Genomic DNA, 15,503 nt, shown 5'->3' on the forward strand with positions numbered 1-15,503 from the left:
CCCGTGATGCTCTGTAAATGTCAGAGCTGAGAGTGCGAGGATACAGCAGTCCGAGCGAGGGGGAGCCTGATGAAAAATGATCCAATATAAAATCTGTTTATTGCTTTCCACCAAAGGTGCCCTTCGCGCTGACCTTTCACTGCCGAAATGTCAGGAGAAACAGTCTGGGAGGCTTCCCACTACTCAGTGCTTGTTGGTGGGTAGCGGGGCCCCTGCATAAAACAGATGATAGATTTGCCATTTCCTGGCTCTGAAATTAGCGGTAATCCATATGGGGTTTTTATTAAGGAAGCGGTTTGAGTTCCATGCCGTTCTGGCAATAGAGCTGGGGCTGGAGCGGCTCCATTTGACCGCTGGGTCAGGGAGGGCAGGCAGTGCGGCACAGCGCACTTGCAGGCGGTTTGGCTGTGCAGGGTAAGGGCACCCTTGTGGGAAAGCTTTTAGCAGCCACGCACGTCCCTCTCCACTGCGGGCTACTCTGCTGCTGCTGCCGAGGAGTTAGAACAACAGGAGAACAGAGAATTACAGTGATTCTGCCTCTCTGAATAGCATGAGTCTGCAAAAACGTGGATGCTAACAATGTGTTTTTCAAATCCTCTGGTCTTTTGAGGGATTGTGGCTCAGGAGACTTTACGGAGGACACTTGGTTCAGTTCAGCAACAAACCCAGGTCTCCTGATGGAGGCCGAGCAGCCTATGGACAATGTATTGGTGGCCCCACATTGTATATCTATGGGGAGGAGAGACCCGCAGACACCCCAGGAACAAACTGTGCTGTTAAAACTGGCTAAATGATGCGTCTGGTATTTCACAAACATCTTTCTCACAGCACTTTTCCTCTCCTTCCCCCACCCACCTCTCCCCAGTTCCCATTGTCCGCGTGGGAAGGTGTTTGGGCGGAATGGCTGGCCCGATGTCATACAGGAGACGCAGGGCAGAGGAGGGGACTAAGCACATTTTGCAAGTCCTGACCCAGCATCTATAGCAAAACTGTCACCCCAGCTCTTGAAAAAATGCAGATGCTCCAAAATCTCCATGTGTAGAAGGATATAATGGGGAAAAGCAAGGAAACGGGTGCTTTGAGGGGAGTGTGGCAGTGCAGAGTCACGGCACGGTCAAAGGGACAGACCCTCTCTGCTGCTTTGGTACGCTGGTGTCTGCAATCCTGCTTCTCCGAAACATTGTGGCTTGAAAAGAGGCCAGAAGACAACGACTCACTCTGAATAGAGTGGTGTGATTGATGAGGAAAGGCTTTGGTATGCATGCTTTGACTAAACATGAGCACAGATGTAGACGGATGTTGTGTCCTTGTCTGTTGGAAGAAGTAGGCACCAAGAATGAATCAAGCGGTCTGTTTAGTCATAGGCACGTATTTCTCTCTTTCAAATTGATCCATCTATCTAGTCTCAGACATACCAAGAGTGATCAACACAGAGGATGAATTATTTAGATGAATAAATAGGACTGATGAGCAGAAATGAAGAAAATGAAAAATTAGGCTTAATAGCAGGAAAAATGATAAGATCTTTATGCTGTGGAATATATTTTAAGGACTAATCCCACTCTGGTGGACTGGGATCGAGAACATTCTCCATTACTAATTAATTGATCCAGATTAGCATATTTTCTCCACTTTTTGTCTTGCAGCTTGTGGACTACAGAGTGGAGTTCAGCAAGTGGTGGGTGGCAGAATTCAAGACTATCAAGTTTCCCTCTCAGGGCACAGTCTTTGACTTTTACATTGATCCAGAAACGAAGAAGTTTGAGCCTTGGTCTAAACTTATTCCTCAGTTTGAATTTGATCCAGAAATGCCCTTACAGGTATGTGAACCTTGCACGTGTTTTGTCTGGGAGGAGCACATGCATTTTAGTGACTGTACGCAGGCATTTCAATAAAGTCTTATTTGAGGTCAAGCACTTCATAATAAGGGTGGCATTCCGTCCTGGTTTTGTTAAAAACAAGTTTCTCTTTTAGTGAATTTGCCTGTCAGCTCAAGCTTCATATGAGCTGTATTTTCCTGGAGAACCAGATCCATGTTTTGGTAAACCTAGCAATGGAATGCGAGGTTATTGATAAGGACAGATTCACATCTCGCGAGAGGGGCAATGAGAAACAGGTGACCAAGAAACTGACCAACTGTGTATAACATCACATTCACATGAATACTTCATATAAAAGTGGGAGATCACGAGGATCTCGTCCCTTTTCCTTATGGCCGACATTAGCAGAGGACCTTGCAAGTTGTCCCTGCGAACTGAGGCCCGTGACAGACTGAATCCAGCTCCGATTGGCTGCAGAGTCCAGTCCAGGACTTTGGGTGCTGCCTCTGCAGTTGCTGGGACTTTCAAGATTGATTTTGTATATTTTGTATTATTTTCTCTATTTTATCAGTAGCATTAGTAAAACATGTTTAATTTTTCCAACTCTCTTCTCTCTGTCCTTGTTTCCTTCCCGATCACCTGTGCTGAGTGGGAAGGGGGGAGAGAGAGGGGCTGAAGGCGGGGGAGAGGGGCTAACAATACACCTGCCACGGTTTTATTGTCAGCCCGCAATCAAAACCCTTGACACATTCTTTATGAAGTACGACTCAATTACCCATCTTTCTTTACTGTGCTTTGACTGTGAAGACTCATCCTCCATCCATCTTCCAGAGCTGAGTGATGTACATGAGGCGCAGGCTCAGAGACACCTGTGAGCCAGGGCTGGTGTGCCCAGGGTGCGGGATGGAGGCGCATTTGGCCTGCAGAGAGAAGGGACAACGTAGTGACAAAGTCCCTGAGACACCATCTCGTCATTCTGCATGGCTGAAAATAGGGTTGTTTATATGATTTGGACAAAAAATGAGAGTTGCTGCAGGTAGTGAATTGCGTTCGCCAGCTACGCCTTTCTTTCCTTTTAGAGGTGCCACAGTGAGCAGATGACTTGTAAAAAATCGTTACTATTTTAGCAAAATATGTGTTTGCAGGGAGATCCAGATGTTGCTCTCAGCATCCTGCTGTCATTGTTTCATCTGTACAGATAGTTTGACTTGAATGGTTGGTAGCAGTGTATTGTTCCCTTCCTAGCGCAATCTAGAAACTCAGGTCACCGCACTCATTCCTGGCTCTCCCAGTTTGATGTCTCCTCAGAACATGGCACTGGGGTTGTGGCAGAGATGGGGACACTCACCTGCTCGTTTTGCCCCTCTCAGGCTTGCCTGGTGCCCACCACCGAGACGGTCCGTGTGCGGTACTTCATGGACAGGCTCCTGGAGTGCCGGCGCCCCGTGATGCTGGTGGGCAACGCCGGCACGGGGAAGTCTGTGCTGGTGGGGGACAAGCTCTCCTCGCTGGATACAGACGCCTATGTGGTGAAGAAGGTCCCGTTTAACTACTACACCACCTCTGCCATGCTGCAAGGTAAGACAATGGCTGAGACATGGGACTTCTGCCTGGCAGGTCACCAAATTCCTGGGGCGTCCATCGGGGTTTGTAGCGGCGTGTGCACTGTGGGCACTGCACTGACACCCACTGACTCTTAAATCCTACCGTGAAACTCAGGGGTCCACAGACCCCTGGTTTTATGGAAAATGGCATTGCCCAACATGAGGGGCTGAATTCTGAACACCACGACTCTGGTTCAGGGCTGTGCAGAGCACACGCTTAAATATGCTGCTGTTCTCTACAGCACACAGCTCGTACTTGACTTGAGGTGTGTCTTTAATACGCTTGAATTGAAGCCTGTGCTGAATAGAATGGGCTGCTTGGCTGGGATCCAAGCTGTCCTCAGAGTGCAGTGACGGGAATTGCATCCCAGTTATCAGTGAGGACAGTGCTAATGGGGATGTGCAGGTGCTGCCGGTTCCTGGGCTGTCCCCCGTGTCCTGCCGCAGCCCCGTGTGCTCCCACGGAGCGGGTGCCACATCCCACCTCCCCAGGGGACACGGCTGATGACCCTGGGAGGCTCGGAGCCCCAGGGAATTGCTGGCCTGGAGAAGCCCATGAGAGTGTCTTTGATGAGGATTTTGGCACCTCAGTGAAAGATGAAGTTTGAGATCAAGATAAGGTCAGTTCTGCTGTGTAGTCTCTTCACAGATGAAGAAAAAGAGGAAATTGTTAAAAAGTGACTCATTTTGGAATGGTGTTTTCACTTTCAGTTGACCTAAAGAGAGAGAAGATAATTTTCTACATGTGTTTATTAATCAGGAATGAAACAACATTGCTTGTTTTGAGTTGAACAACAGCTGTGGGTCACTGTAAACCAAAATACTTCCTTTATGGAGTTTGGTTTGACCCAAGTGTCCTGAAATCCCTTTATTCCCTCTACAGGACCACCATCTATGAGCATCAGTGAGACCAAGGTTTTAACCTTGGGGGGTTTTTCCTGGCCAGGCGGCCCTGGTGGGGACAAGCGCACAGCCCAGAGTGATGCAGATGGCCGTGAGCATCACAGCCCCTGTCTGTGCTCTGCTGGTCCCCCAACACCACAAATGTTTTAAGGAAGGTGTCAGAGTTTAAAGTTGCCCTGTGGGACTGACCCACTCGCAGAGGTGACAGCACAGGCTCAGCCCACGCTGTGTCACTTGAGGCCATGTCGTGGGGTCATGGCAGCTTTCTGGGGCAGGTCTGAAGGGTTTTGCTGGTGTCCTCTGCACCCCCGAGGCTGTCCTGCCCGTGTGGGATGGCACATATGCCTCTGCCACAGTGTAAATGTAAATTATTTGAGTTACAAGGCCTTCAAGCAAAAAATGGGTAAAATCTCACCTTTTGGCCAGTCTTGCAGCCCTGAATGTGTGATGGCTGCAGTCTCCCTCCTCCCTCCCAGGTGCACCTTTGCTTTTTTCCCTGTGTGCGGTCTCTGCAAAATGCCCTTGAGCTACTCCGGGTCATTTGTCAATTCAGTTTGAGGCTTGCAAGGCAGAATTTCTAACTTGTCCCAGTGTTAGTACCAGGAGTACAAGATACCCATTCTGGGCAGGTTTCCTCCTTGTGTATCTCTTGTGTATCTCTCATCTGCTCAAGTGTAATGAACAGATTAAACCTGAAGCCTGTGTGTCAGTTTAGCCTGTCTTTGCTGAATAGATGGAAAAGTCTGGGACAGATGGAGTGTACACCACCTAGTTGTGCTCGCCCTCTCTTGCTCAGTTTCCTGACAGTTTATTTTGTTGCCCTCGGTCTGTCCTGTTAGAGATGGCATTGACTCAACCTAAATGGGTTGAGCTGTCTGTCTGTCTGTCTCTCTATCCAGCTGCCTGGGTGAGGGACAAAGGTGCTGAGGAGTCTGGAGCATCTTTTTTGTGAGGAGAGACTGAGAGAGCTGGGGCTGTTGAGCTGGAGAAAAGAAGCTTTGAGGGATGTGATCAATGGGATCAGTATCTCAGGGTGGGTGTCAGAGGATGGACCAGACTCTGTTCAGTGGTGCCCAACGCCAGGGTGAGGGGCAACGGGCACAGACTGAGACACAGGAGGCTCCATCTGAACAGGAGCAGAAACTTGTTTGCTGGGAGGTGCCAGAGCCTGGCCCAGGCTGCCCAGAGCGGGTGTGGAGTCTCCTTCTCTGAGACATTCAAAGCCCCTGGACCCAGCTGTGTGATCTGCTCTGTGACCCTGCGTGAGCAGGGGTTGGACCGGGGGATCTGCAGAGGTCCCTTCAGCCCAACCAGCCTGGGATTCTGTGATTCTGTGAATGTGCAGCTGTTTGTCTCCAGCTGGATGGGCAAGTGTGTGCAGGTGTTATTTGTACAGGCAGACCTGGCACCATGTCCCTGGCCATGAGCTGTGGGCTGAGTCAGCGATTTTCTTCCCCTGCAGAGAGGAGCAAGTTGTCTTGTGTGTGGATGAAGATGTGGTGGTGAGATTTGCATTGGGAAGCACGATTTATACTGCTTGGCCTGGATCCCGGCTGCTCATTTTTTAGAGTTAATTTGTCCCGTTTTGTGTCATTTGTTAGTTGGCTGCTTTATTCTTTTCCCCAGCAGGCACATCTTTAAATTTGTAAAACATGGGTACGAAGTAATTTTGGATTCTTTTTTTACTTAAAAAAGATCCTAACCTGAAAACGTGTAGTTCCTTAGACAAGGTGCCTGTTGCTGCAGAGATTTAGAAGATGCAGCCCTTAGGGGAAGCAGAGGTATGTTGTTCAAACTATCCCTGTATCCTGTGGCTTCCTGTGCACGGGGTTAAAAGGAGCCCAACACTCTCTCTGCCCAAGTTTGGGGATTTTCTGTAGTTTATTGTGACTAAATACCACGTTCTGTGGCATTTGCTGCTCTCAGCCCATTGCCCTGGACCTCGCTCTGCTTTGTGCCCTCTTGGACCTCTGCCCCTCCATCAGATATAGCCCTGGCTTCTGTCATTCAGAGAAATTGCAACAAATGTTGTGGTTTTTTGGTTTGGGTTCTTTTTTTCCCTCTCCCTGGCTCACCAGCCAGAAGGTACGAGGGGTCCGGACTGTTTCTTTGAGGTGCTAGTTTGAGTATGTGTCAGGATCTCACACAGAGACACGGCCCCTTATTATTATTGTGAGATACGGCTTTGAATTAAAATGCCACTTCCACAAACGTGTCACTTGATCCCCAGTAATTGCGTTTCACTGTGATGAATCTCTTGCATACTTGTTTAACCTCAAAAAGGGCTGATTTTATATGTTAATTAGGGACTAATTAAATTTAAATTAAATGCTTATTTGAAACACTTAATTTAACTTGCTACCAGAAATTTCAAACATTGTGGTTTTATTGAACGGGGAGAGAGCCTCCGCTGAGGAAAGATTCGTCATTTTTCGTAGCACAATCCATTCCTTTGTGCAGCAACTGTCTGTGACAAGAAATGAGCTGCATTTTGAGTGGTGAGCACGGCAAGCTGTCTGCAATGCACCCAAGCAGGGAAAACCCAGCGTTTTGAAAGATTTGTGATCTGAAACAAACAAACGGAATATAAATCTTCCTTAATAACTTTTGCACATGATAATAAATGGCTTAAAAAACTCCCAGTCCTGTTTACATTTGCCAGTCTTCCCTAATTACAAAGAATTGCTTTACAGCACCTTATAGGTCTGTTCCCAACCCAAAACTGCTAATGAAATGAATTCTCTGGGTAAGCACAGGGCAGAAAACCCACCCGGGCTCTGGGCAGAGGAGAGTTCCTTCCATTTGCTTTTCCACTTACTGAGACAGTAACGGTTGCCTGGGCTGCAATCAAAGGAATCAATAACCTATAGAACGTGATATGCAGCGACGTGGGGTGATTATTATTAAATATCAGCCCAGGGTTATAAATATTCCCCACGTTTTATGAGCTAGAGCAACATATGACCCCAGCCTTCTGCTAAAACAAATTAAAATCTTCCAAGGCTTTGAAATGCGAAACTTTTCTCTGCGTGCTTTCCTTTGCTCGTACGTGACCCTACTTAAAACTAGGTGGTAATTTGACAGCTCGTGTTGGAATTCGGTCTTGTCACATTATCTGGAGGGCTGGGTAATGCTGGCAAGAAGATCAGGGAACTTGTGGGTATTTGATGCATTTAAATAAAAAGTGTTATTTTGATTGTTTTGACGATGTCCAGGAATTTGGCCCTGAAATCACCTATTTCTTTTGTCTAACAGGGTAAAAGATGCACTTATATTCACAAAACCAGCTTTGCTCATGGGCTTCTGTGCCCACAGCATCTCCCTTTCTCCATTGCGGTGCCCAGCGCCCGCTGCCCTGCTCACGCTGCAGTTGCCGCATCGCCGGGGCAGGCAGCAGGGGATGCTCACTGCTCTGGCACAACCACCTCAGCAAGCAAGATTTCGTTTAAAAAATTATGCAGAAGAGATTCAAAAGGCGTTATCTTGCATGAAAAGCTTTTGTTTGCTCTGAAGTAGACATGTTCTGTGGCAGACGAAGTTTGTTGTATTTTTGTTTGAAAGGAGGGGTTAAGAGCTTTCTGATTTAAGTCAGACCAAAGAGCTGCCCAAGGGTCCCTGTAGGGCTCACAGCTTCACTGTAGAGTCATAGAATCATTTCAGATGGAAGAGACTGTCAGGATCATCGAGTCCAACTGATCTCCATGTCTGTCCAAACCATCCAAGGATGGTGACTCCAGCACTGCCCTGGGCAGCCTGTTCCAATGCCCCACAGCCCTTTGGGGAAGAAATTGCTCCCCGGATCCAACCTCAACCTCCCCTGGCGCAACTTGAGGCCATTTCCTCTGCTCCTGGCGCTTGTTTCTGGGGAGCAGAGGCCGACCCCCCCTGGCTCCAAGCTCCTTTCAGGCAGCTCAGAGATCAGAAGGTCTCCCCTCAGCTCCTGTTCTCCAGCTGAACCCCCCAGGTCCTTCAGCTGCTCCTCATACAGGTGCAGCTGGGGGACATCTCGGCTCCTTGAAGGGCTGCTGTAGCTACACACAGCACAGCATTGAGCTGGGCTGAGAAGTCATTTTTATTTTGCAGCAGTTGCTCTCCCAGTAGATGAGCTTTGCACCTCTGCCTCCCTACAGGTATGCTTGAGAAGCCTCTGGAGAAAAAGGCTGGTAGGAATTATGGCCCTCCGGGTACCAAGAAGCTCGTGTACTTCATTGATGATCTCAACATGCCCGAGGTGGACGCTTACGGGACAGTGCAGCCCCATACGTTGATCCGGCAGCACCTGGACTACGGCCACTGGTAGGAGGCTGCTTGGGCTCAGGCGTCTGAGACTTTTTTGTTCAGCTCCAGCGCTGGGGAGCGCGTTTGAGAGCATCTCAAAGCGTAGGTCCCTCTTCCCATTGCAAACTGCTGGGCTGGAGCTGGTTGGGAGGCTCTGGGTGAACTGAGAGTTGAGCACCCTCAGGGTTTCCCCTGTCCCCAGCAAACAAATTCACTTAGAATCACAGAATGTCCTGAGTTGGAAGGGAGCCACAAGGATCATTGAGTCCAACACCTGTCCCTGCACAGGACAACCCCACAGTTCACACCATGTATCTGAGGACATTGTCCAATCGCTTCTTTAATACTACTTGAATACTTGCTCATAGCTGGGTTGAGAGGAGCTTTGCTCTGCTCTTGCTGTGGCTTGTGACTGTGGTCCCAGTGCAAAGCCTGCGAAGGGAGCGCAAAGCTCAGCCTTGCTGCCCCGCGATGCTGAGAGCAGAGGAGGCCATGGATTTGGCCTCAGCTGGGGTGAACCGCCCCTGCTGTGAGCACCTGACATTGTCTTCTGTCAGGCGGCAGCAAACAACCATTATCTAGGCAGAGGTAATTTGAAAGAAAACCAGTGACTGTTTTGGAAGGAGATTGGTGTGTTTTACACCGTAGCCAGCGGCTCTGCGTGGGGCATGAATATTTGCATCTCTCTCCACAGGGAAAACAGGGCAGGGACTCATCGCAATTTCCACTCTCCTCAGCTGCGTGTATGCCTGAAGTCGGCCAAAAGCTTCCGAGGAACAGAGACAGTGGAGCGGAGGCAGAATTCTTGGGCTGTGGGTGTCAGGGAAGTCAGGCAGATAGAGGGTGAGCGAGCTGCGAGGGAGCCTTGGAGGCACGGGGGCCTGCAGCGAGGAATAGGGGGATGCAGAGAGGTGTGGGGGGATGCAGTGGGGTGCAGAGGGATGCAGTGAGGCATAGGGGGATGCAGCAAGGCATAGGGGGATGTAGCATGCCATGGGTCCCCTCCCAGACACATCCAGGCTTTCTGCCTATGCGCTCAGCAGTGCCCACTGGGGTATTGCATGCAGGAAATTATCATCTCACCAGTATAATAGGCTCAGGTAGGATCTCTCGGCAAAGCATATTTTATTAACGATTTTGCAAGGTCGGGTGTTCTACCTAAAGGTAGGCACACAAATCAGAGCAAAAACCCACTGCCTATATCCCCCGCTAATCCCGGCTGCAAATTCCCTCCCCTTTCCCCATTGGTTGGGTACGGCAGGGTTTACACACTACCTGACACTTCCTGGCCGCCAAGCCTCAGTTTACCTGTCTCACTACTCCATTCTAATGACCCCTCCTGTTATTTCTTTGTTTCTGTCGAAGGTGTGGTTTCTTGACTGTCTGACTTTTAACTGCTGGAATGGTTTTCAGTTCCTCCACACCCGCTCTGGGCAGCCTGGGCCAGGCTCTGGCACCTCCCAGCAAACAAGTTTCTGCTCCTGTTCAGATGGAGCCTCCCGTGTTTCAGTCTGTGCCCGTTGCCCCTCACCCTGGCGTTGGGCACCACTGAACAGAGTCTGGTCCATCCTCTGACACCCACCCTGAGATACTGATCCCATTGATCACATCCCTCTCAGCTTCTCTTCTCCAGCTCAACAGCCCCAGCTCTCTTAGCCTTTCCTCACAAGAAAAATGCTCCAGACCCCTCAGCATCTTTGTAGCCCACCGCTGGACTCTCTCCCATAGTTCCTTGTCCTTCTTAAACTGAGGAGCCCAGGACTCCCCGTCCTTCCCCGGCAGCAGCAGCCTGCTGACCCTTGTCACGTCCCACCCAGCGCTAGGGTTGGGGGAAGCGTGACTGAGATTTGTCAGTCCCCTTGGTTGGAAAAAAGTACATACAATCCTGAAGGTCCACAAACAAAAGACCCTTATTTTTTGCAGCTTGGCCCAATTGGCAAATGATTCAGTGGCAGAAGGATTTATGTTACTTAAGCTCAATCGATAAACAGTTTAGCAGCGAAAAGATTCACATGAAAGAGTTTTGTGGCACAAGTGGGGCTCTAAACCTTATGTTACTGTATTACTCACAAAAAGGAAGGGAAAGAAATAGGAATATAGGAAGAAAAGAGAGAGGAAGGAAGAAAGGGGGAAGGAAAAGGAATGTGAAAGGAAAAGGAAAGGGAAAGGAAAGGTCTCACCACCCTTAGGGCTCCACAGTGTGTGTGAGGGGTTTGTAGTCTCAGGTCCGGTTCCTGTGCGGGGGTGCTGGGGTCTGTAGTCAGGGTTCAGCGCCCTGCGATGTCTAGTTCGGTTCCCATGGTCAGCCCGGTGGGTGGGAGGGTCCCCAGGGTGGCACCCTGCCCGTGCTGGCACAGGTTTTACAGGGTTTATAGCCCTTGGGATCACCTGGGCTTTTGTGCAGGCGTCACTGGGGGTGATTGCGGAAGACGAGAGAGTCCCGAAGGGTCCCTCAGTCTGGGCCTTGACGCCACGTCGGGCCTGTCAGCACACAGGGCTGCGTGTTCTTCAACATGGCCCTGCCTGTGTCACCCAGCCTCTGTCTGTGGCTGTCACCTCGGCCTTGACGTGTAAATCACCATTCCCCTGCTCACGATGGCCTGTCTCCCGTGGCTGGGTGTTGCAGGCCTGGGTTTCCGCAGTGTTTGAGAGTTACCCTTGTATTCTCTCACGCCCCGTCCCGGGTTGGGTTCAAACCAGGGACACTCCATTTCCATGCAAGTGAAGAGTATGGCCCAAGGGCTTTGCTCAGTGCTTATTACTGATAGAAACATTAGCTACAGGTGGTTGAAGCTGAAGGATTTCCACCAGGAGCAGGACTCACGTGTGCCAGGCCGTGTACAGATAGGCCGGCAACCTGGGCCTGGGCCTGACCATGGCCAGACACAGAATTTGACCCCCTGAAGTCAAGCGGCCCCTGGCAGCCCAGGGACATGTACTGAGAGAGGCAGCAGCCATGGTCACTGTGCCGCTTCTGTGTTTTGCCCGAAGGTACGACCGGACCAAGCTGTCGCTGAAGGAGATCACGAACGTGCAGTACGTGTCGTGCATGAACCCGACGGCGGGGAGCTTCACCATCAACCCCCGGCTGCAGGTAAAGCCCTGCACAATGGCAGGTGCATCACTGCGTTTATTTTGGGGTGGATCATTTAAACGTGAGGCTAGAGGACAACCACTGGCAGATCCTGCTGTTGTTTCATCAGTACAAATGGCACGGATCTGTCGAGTGACTGTGATTCCTAATAGTGAAGCAGCAAACTGGGTCCCTTATTCCCTTGTTTGTTTTTCCTCACATTCTGTAGCTCAGTCAGAGGAAGAAGTCAAAAGTTGCCAGCCAGCTTAACATCTACTTTCAGGACAACCTTCTGGTCCATACGGGCAGATTTTGCCTTCATTTACCTCATGTTTAGCTCTGAAACATAGTGCATTAAAGCCTTCTGCTTTCCAGAATGGTCTGATGCAGCTGTTAGCATATTCTCATTAAAAAGAGGTGTGGGGGAGAAACCCAAATGAAGAAAACAAACAAAACCAAAAAAAGCCCAAGCCACACCAAAACACAACAACAAGAACCCCAACAAACCCAAGACCAAGCAACCAAACAAAACCAACAAAACAAAGAACACCAAAACCAACCAACCAAAACTCCACAAAAAACCTAATTGAACAAAAAAACCCCAAACCAAACAAAAAACAGTTCAAGTGCTGCTGGTAGCAGAAGTACAGATTTGGGAAGAGATCTTAAATCTTAGAGTTTGATTTTTGGGAGCTGCCAACCAACGGAGGGACTGGATAGCAGAGAGCAAAATTCATTTCATCATGGAGAAACCTCATGACCAGAGTCAGCCTGGACCCTGGCTCCTCTTCAGCCAGGTGTGGAGTTAAAATGAAGTGTCCCATGGCAACTTTGCAAGTTCCAGATTAATAAAGAGGTCTTCTGGGAGATGGCACCTTCCAGGGGCTGTTCTTAATAGAGACACTGACTGGGCTTTGTCAGAGGTTGGTGGGACCTTCAAAGCCCTTCAGCTCTTCAATGGACTGAGCTTCCAGTGTAGCATCGGTGAGATGCATTTGAAAATCCCTTATTTAGTGAGCAGGGTGATGTCACTTCCCACCTGAGCTCTGCTAGCAAACTGGGAGAGGGAAATAACCTTGTTCAGGTGGACTGCAAGTCAGAGAATTGTAGAACAACCCAGGCTGAAAGGGACCTCAGATGATCATCTGGTCCAGCATTTCATGGGAAAGGGAGCCTAGATGAGGTTATCCAGCACCCCATCAAATCACAGCAAATCCCCAAGGGCATTTTGCTTTAAAGGCGGTTTTCCACCTCTCTGACCTTTCCATGTTTTCCTTTCTCTCCCTCAGCGTCACTTCTGTGTCTTCGCTCTGTCCATCCCTGGGCAGGATGCCTTGTCCAGGATCTATAGCACCATTTTAACACAGCACCTGACAAGTGGGAATTTCTCGGGGGCTGTGCAAAAATCAGCTCAGCAGCTGATTGCCCTTGCCCTGGGACTACACCAGAAAGTAGCCGCTACGTTCCTTCCAACAGCCATCAAGTTCCACTACATTTTCAACCTGAGAGACTTCTCCAATATCTTCCAAGTAAGTGCAGTTGCTGTCCTGTGGCACCTGGAGCTTGTCCCAGTGCTACAAGAGGCTGTGGACCTGTGTTCCTCTAGCTCTGGTGAGCAGAATGCAGTCTCCCACTTAAAAATGACACAGCATGTGTCCCCAGAGTAAAGGGGGTGACCTTGGGCCATTCCTTAATTCCTGATTGGTTTTGGATGGATTCCGGAGCCATCGCCCATGGCTTTGAGAAGCTTAGTTACTTTCCAGCCTCTTGTGGTCAACAGGGAGGGATGAATAGTTCCAGATGGAGGTGCAGGTTTTGGGTGGTCTGAAATGCCCTCTGGCTGTAGAAGGGACCAGCTGAAGGGAGCTTTGGGCTTCTGACTTTGGCACTTAAATGACTAGTGGTGAGTGTGATGGAGCTGCGCTCATCACGCGTTCCACACGTGTAAATGTGGGGATTAATGGCACTTTTCCACCACATAGGCAAATTATTTTATTGCACTGAAGCAGGTGGTGGACAGTTAGTGGGTTACTGGCCCTGAGGTTAGATCCAGTTTAGCTTGTTGGCCTGTACTGGCATGTCCTCTTAGCTTCTTGATGGTCAGGTACTCAGAATGTGCATGAAGGGTGGCATTTAAAGAGGTGATAAATGAATCAAACCTAGCTTTGACTTAATTGCTAGAAATGAATTTCCACTGGAGCCAGTTCTGTACCAAGAAGTTGTTCAGATTTATAAATGTTTTCTTCCAACAACGGAGAGACTTTTTTTTCCCCTGAAATCTCATACTTTGAAGCAGTAGATATTGCTGCTCAAAGAGCCTTTCAGAGTTTAAAGCTGATTAGTAAAATTTGACAATGTTGTCAGCAGCCAAATCAAGAGGTTTGGAACACCATAAACTCTTGTAGAACCCCAGTTTGTAACTTGTTGTCCTTCTTAACATCTGTTTTGAATGTTTCATGACTGGAGTTCCCATAACCTCTCTGACTCTTGTCACACCACTAAACCCACTTCACGGTGAAGTTGATATATTTTTATTTCAATTGGAATTTCTTTTGCTGCAATTTATTACCTCTTGTCCTTTTGCTATGCACCTCCAAAAAAGTGTGGCTCAGTCTTCTCTATAACTCCCTATTAGGTAGTTGTAGACAGAGTCATAGAATCACAGGACAGTTTGAGTTGGAGGGACCTTCCCAGCTCCCCCAGTGCCATGACAGGGACATCTTCACCAGCTCAGGTTGCTCAGAGCCCCATCCAACCTGGTCTGGGATGTCTCCAGGAATAGAAACAGAATTAAGATTCCCCTTCACCTTTTCCCTGAGCTGAACAAACCGATTTCTCTCAGCCTTTGCTTGCATGTCCTGTCCTCCACCATTTTATGACCTTGGTGGCCTCCATTGAACTTTTTCCAGTATGTCAATGTCTTTCTTGTCCTGAGGCCCCAAAAGTGGATTGAACCTCACACAGCTTTTGTCTGCCTGTCAAGGTCCTTCCCTTTGCGTTCTGTGTGGTCAGTGCCAGCTTCAGCCCTGCTGGGAGAGCACTGCTGGCTCCTGCATGGAGACACCCAGTGCCCCGGTACCAGCCCCGGGGAACACTGGAGCTCCAGTGAGACCTCAGAGCCTGCTGGGCCAGCCAGTTCTCCACCCACCTTCCAGTCTACCACGGTCCATGACCCTTGATGTGATGCTATCTGGAAAAAAAAGATAAAGGAAGAAACAACCCCCTCTTCCTGGTTAGGGACATGTGAGTTTCCTTAGCCTGTGGGAAGGTGGAGAACTGGTGGATGTAGCTCAGTGCATGTTGCCTTTTTCAAATTCCTTTTAATCCCAGACAAGCAATCAAACACCGCCTGCACAATAGCTGCGTTTGTGAAGGGCATTTGGAGATTGTTGTTTTACCGGCTGTTCTGTAGTTATACAAGCAGCCAATGACGACTGTTAAAGGCACAAAGCACGTAGAAATTGCAGCTGTGGAGGGGTCAGCCCCTGGACTTGCTGCTGCTGTGCTGTGATACTGCTGGCTCTGCACAGGTCGTTAAAGTGGCTCCATTTGCAGTCTGTCCGGTGGCTCTGTCATTATCTTACTATTATATACATACTATTATATACATAATATATTAGATATTAATACTGCACCTACCAGCCTTACAAGCCCAGCTTGATTCCCTTTGTCAAAACTGCCTGACAGCTCTTATGACAAGGAGTCCTGTGCTAATTGCCTCATTACAAAACACTCCAAGAACTTGTATCTTAATTGCTGCAGCTAATGAATTCGGACATTGTTTGCATGTGAGTGTTGCACAGAACAAGGAAGACGGCCCCAAAT

At 49.1% G+C, this 15,503-nt stretch overlaps 1 protein-coding gene across 8 annotated transcripts in view; it reads left to right on the top strand.

Moving 5' to 3' along the window:
- DNAH9 (dynein axonemal heavy chain 9) overlaps positions 1 to 15,503 on the top strand; it is a 197,461-nt gene that overhangs the window by 60,736 nt on the left and 121,222 nt on the right. For 7 of the 8 annotated variants that reach the window (XM_065034504.1, XM_065034502.1, XM_065034500.1 and 4 more), the window contains 5 exons: positions 1,647 to 1,820; positions 3,191 to 3,398; positions 8,458 to 8,623; positions 11,597 to 11,699; positions 12,968 to 13,207. In XM_065034504.1, the coding sequence (XP_064890576.1) occupies positions 1,647 to 1,820; positions 3,191 to 3,398; positions 8,458 to 8,623; positions 11,597 to 11,699; positions 12,968 to 13,207 (891 nt within the window). Of the gene's footprint in view, positions 1 to 1,646; positions 1,821 to 3,190; positions 3,399 to 8,457; positions 8,624 to 11,596; positions 11,700 to 12,967; positions 13,208 to 15,503 lie in introns of those variants that run through there. The other variant, XM_065034506.1, reaches the window with a different exon arrangement.

The sequence above is a fragment of the Columba livia genome, chromosome 18 (assembly GCF_036013475.1).
Source record: "Columba livia isolate bColLiv1 breed racing homer chromosome 18, bColLiv1.pat.W.v2, whole genome shotgun sequence".
In the NCBI taxonomy this organism is placed as follows: Eukaryota; Metazoa; Chordata; class Aves; order Columbiformes; family Columbidae; genus Columba; species Columba livia.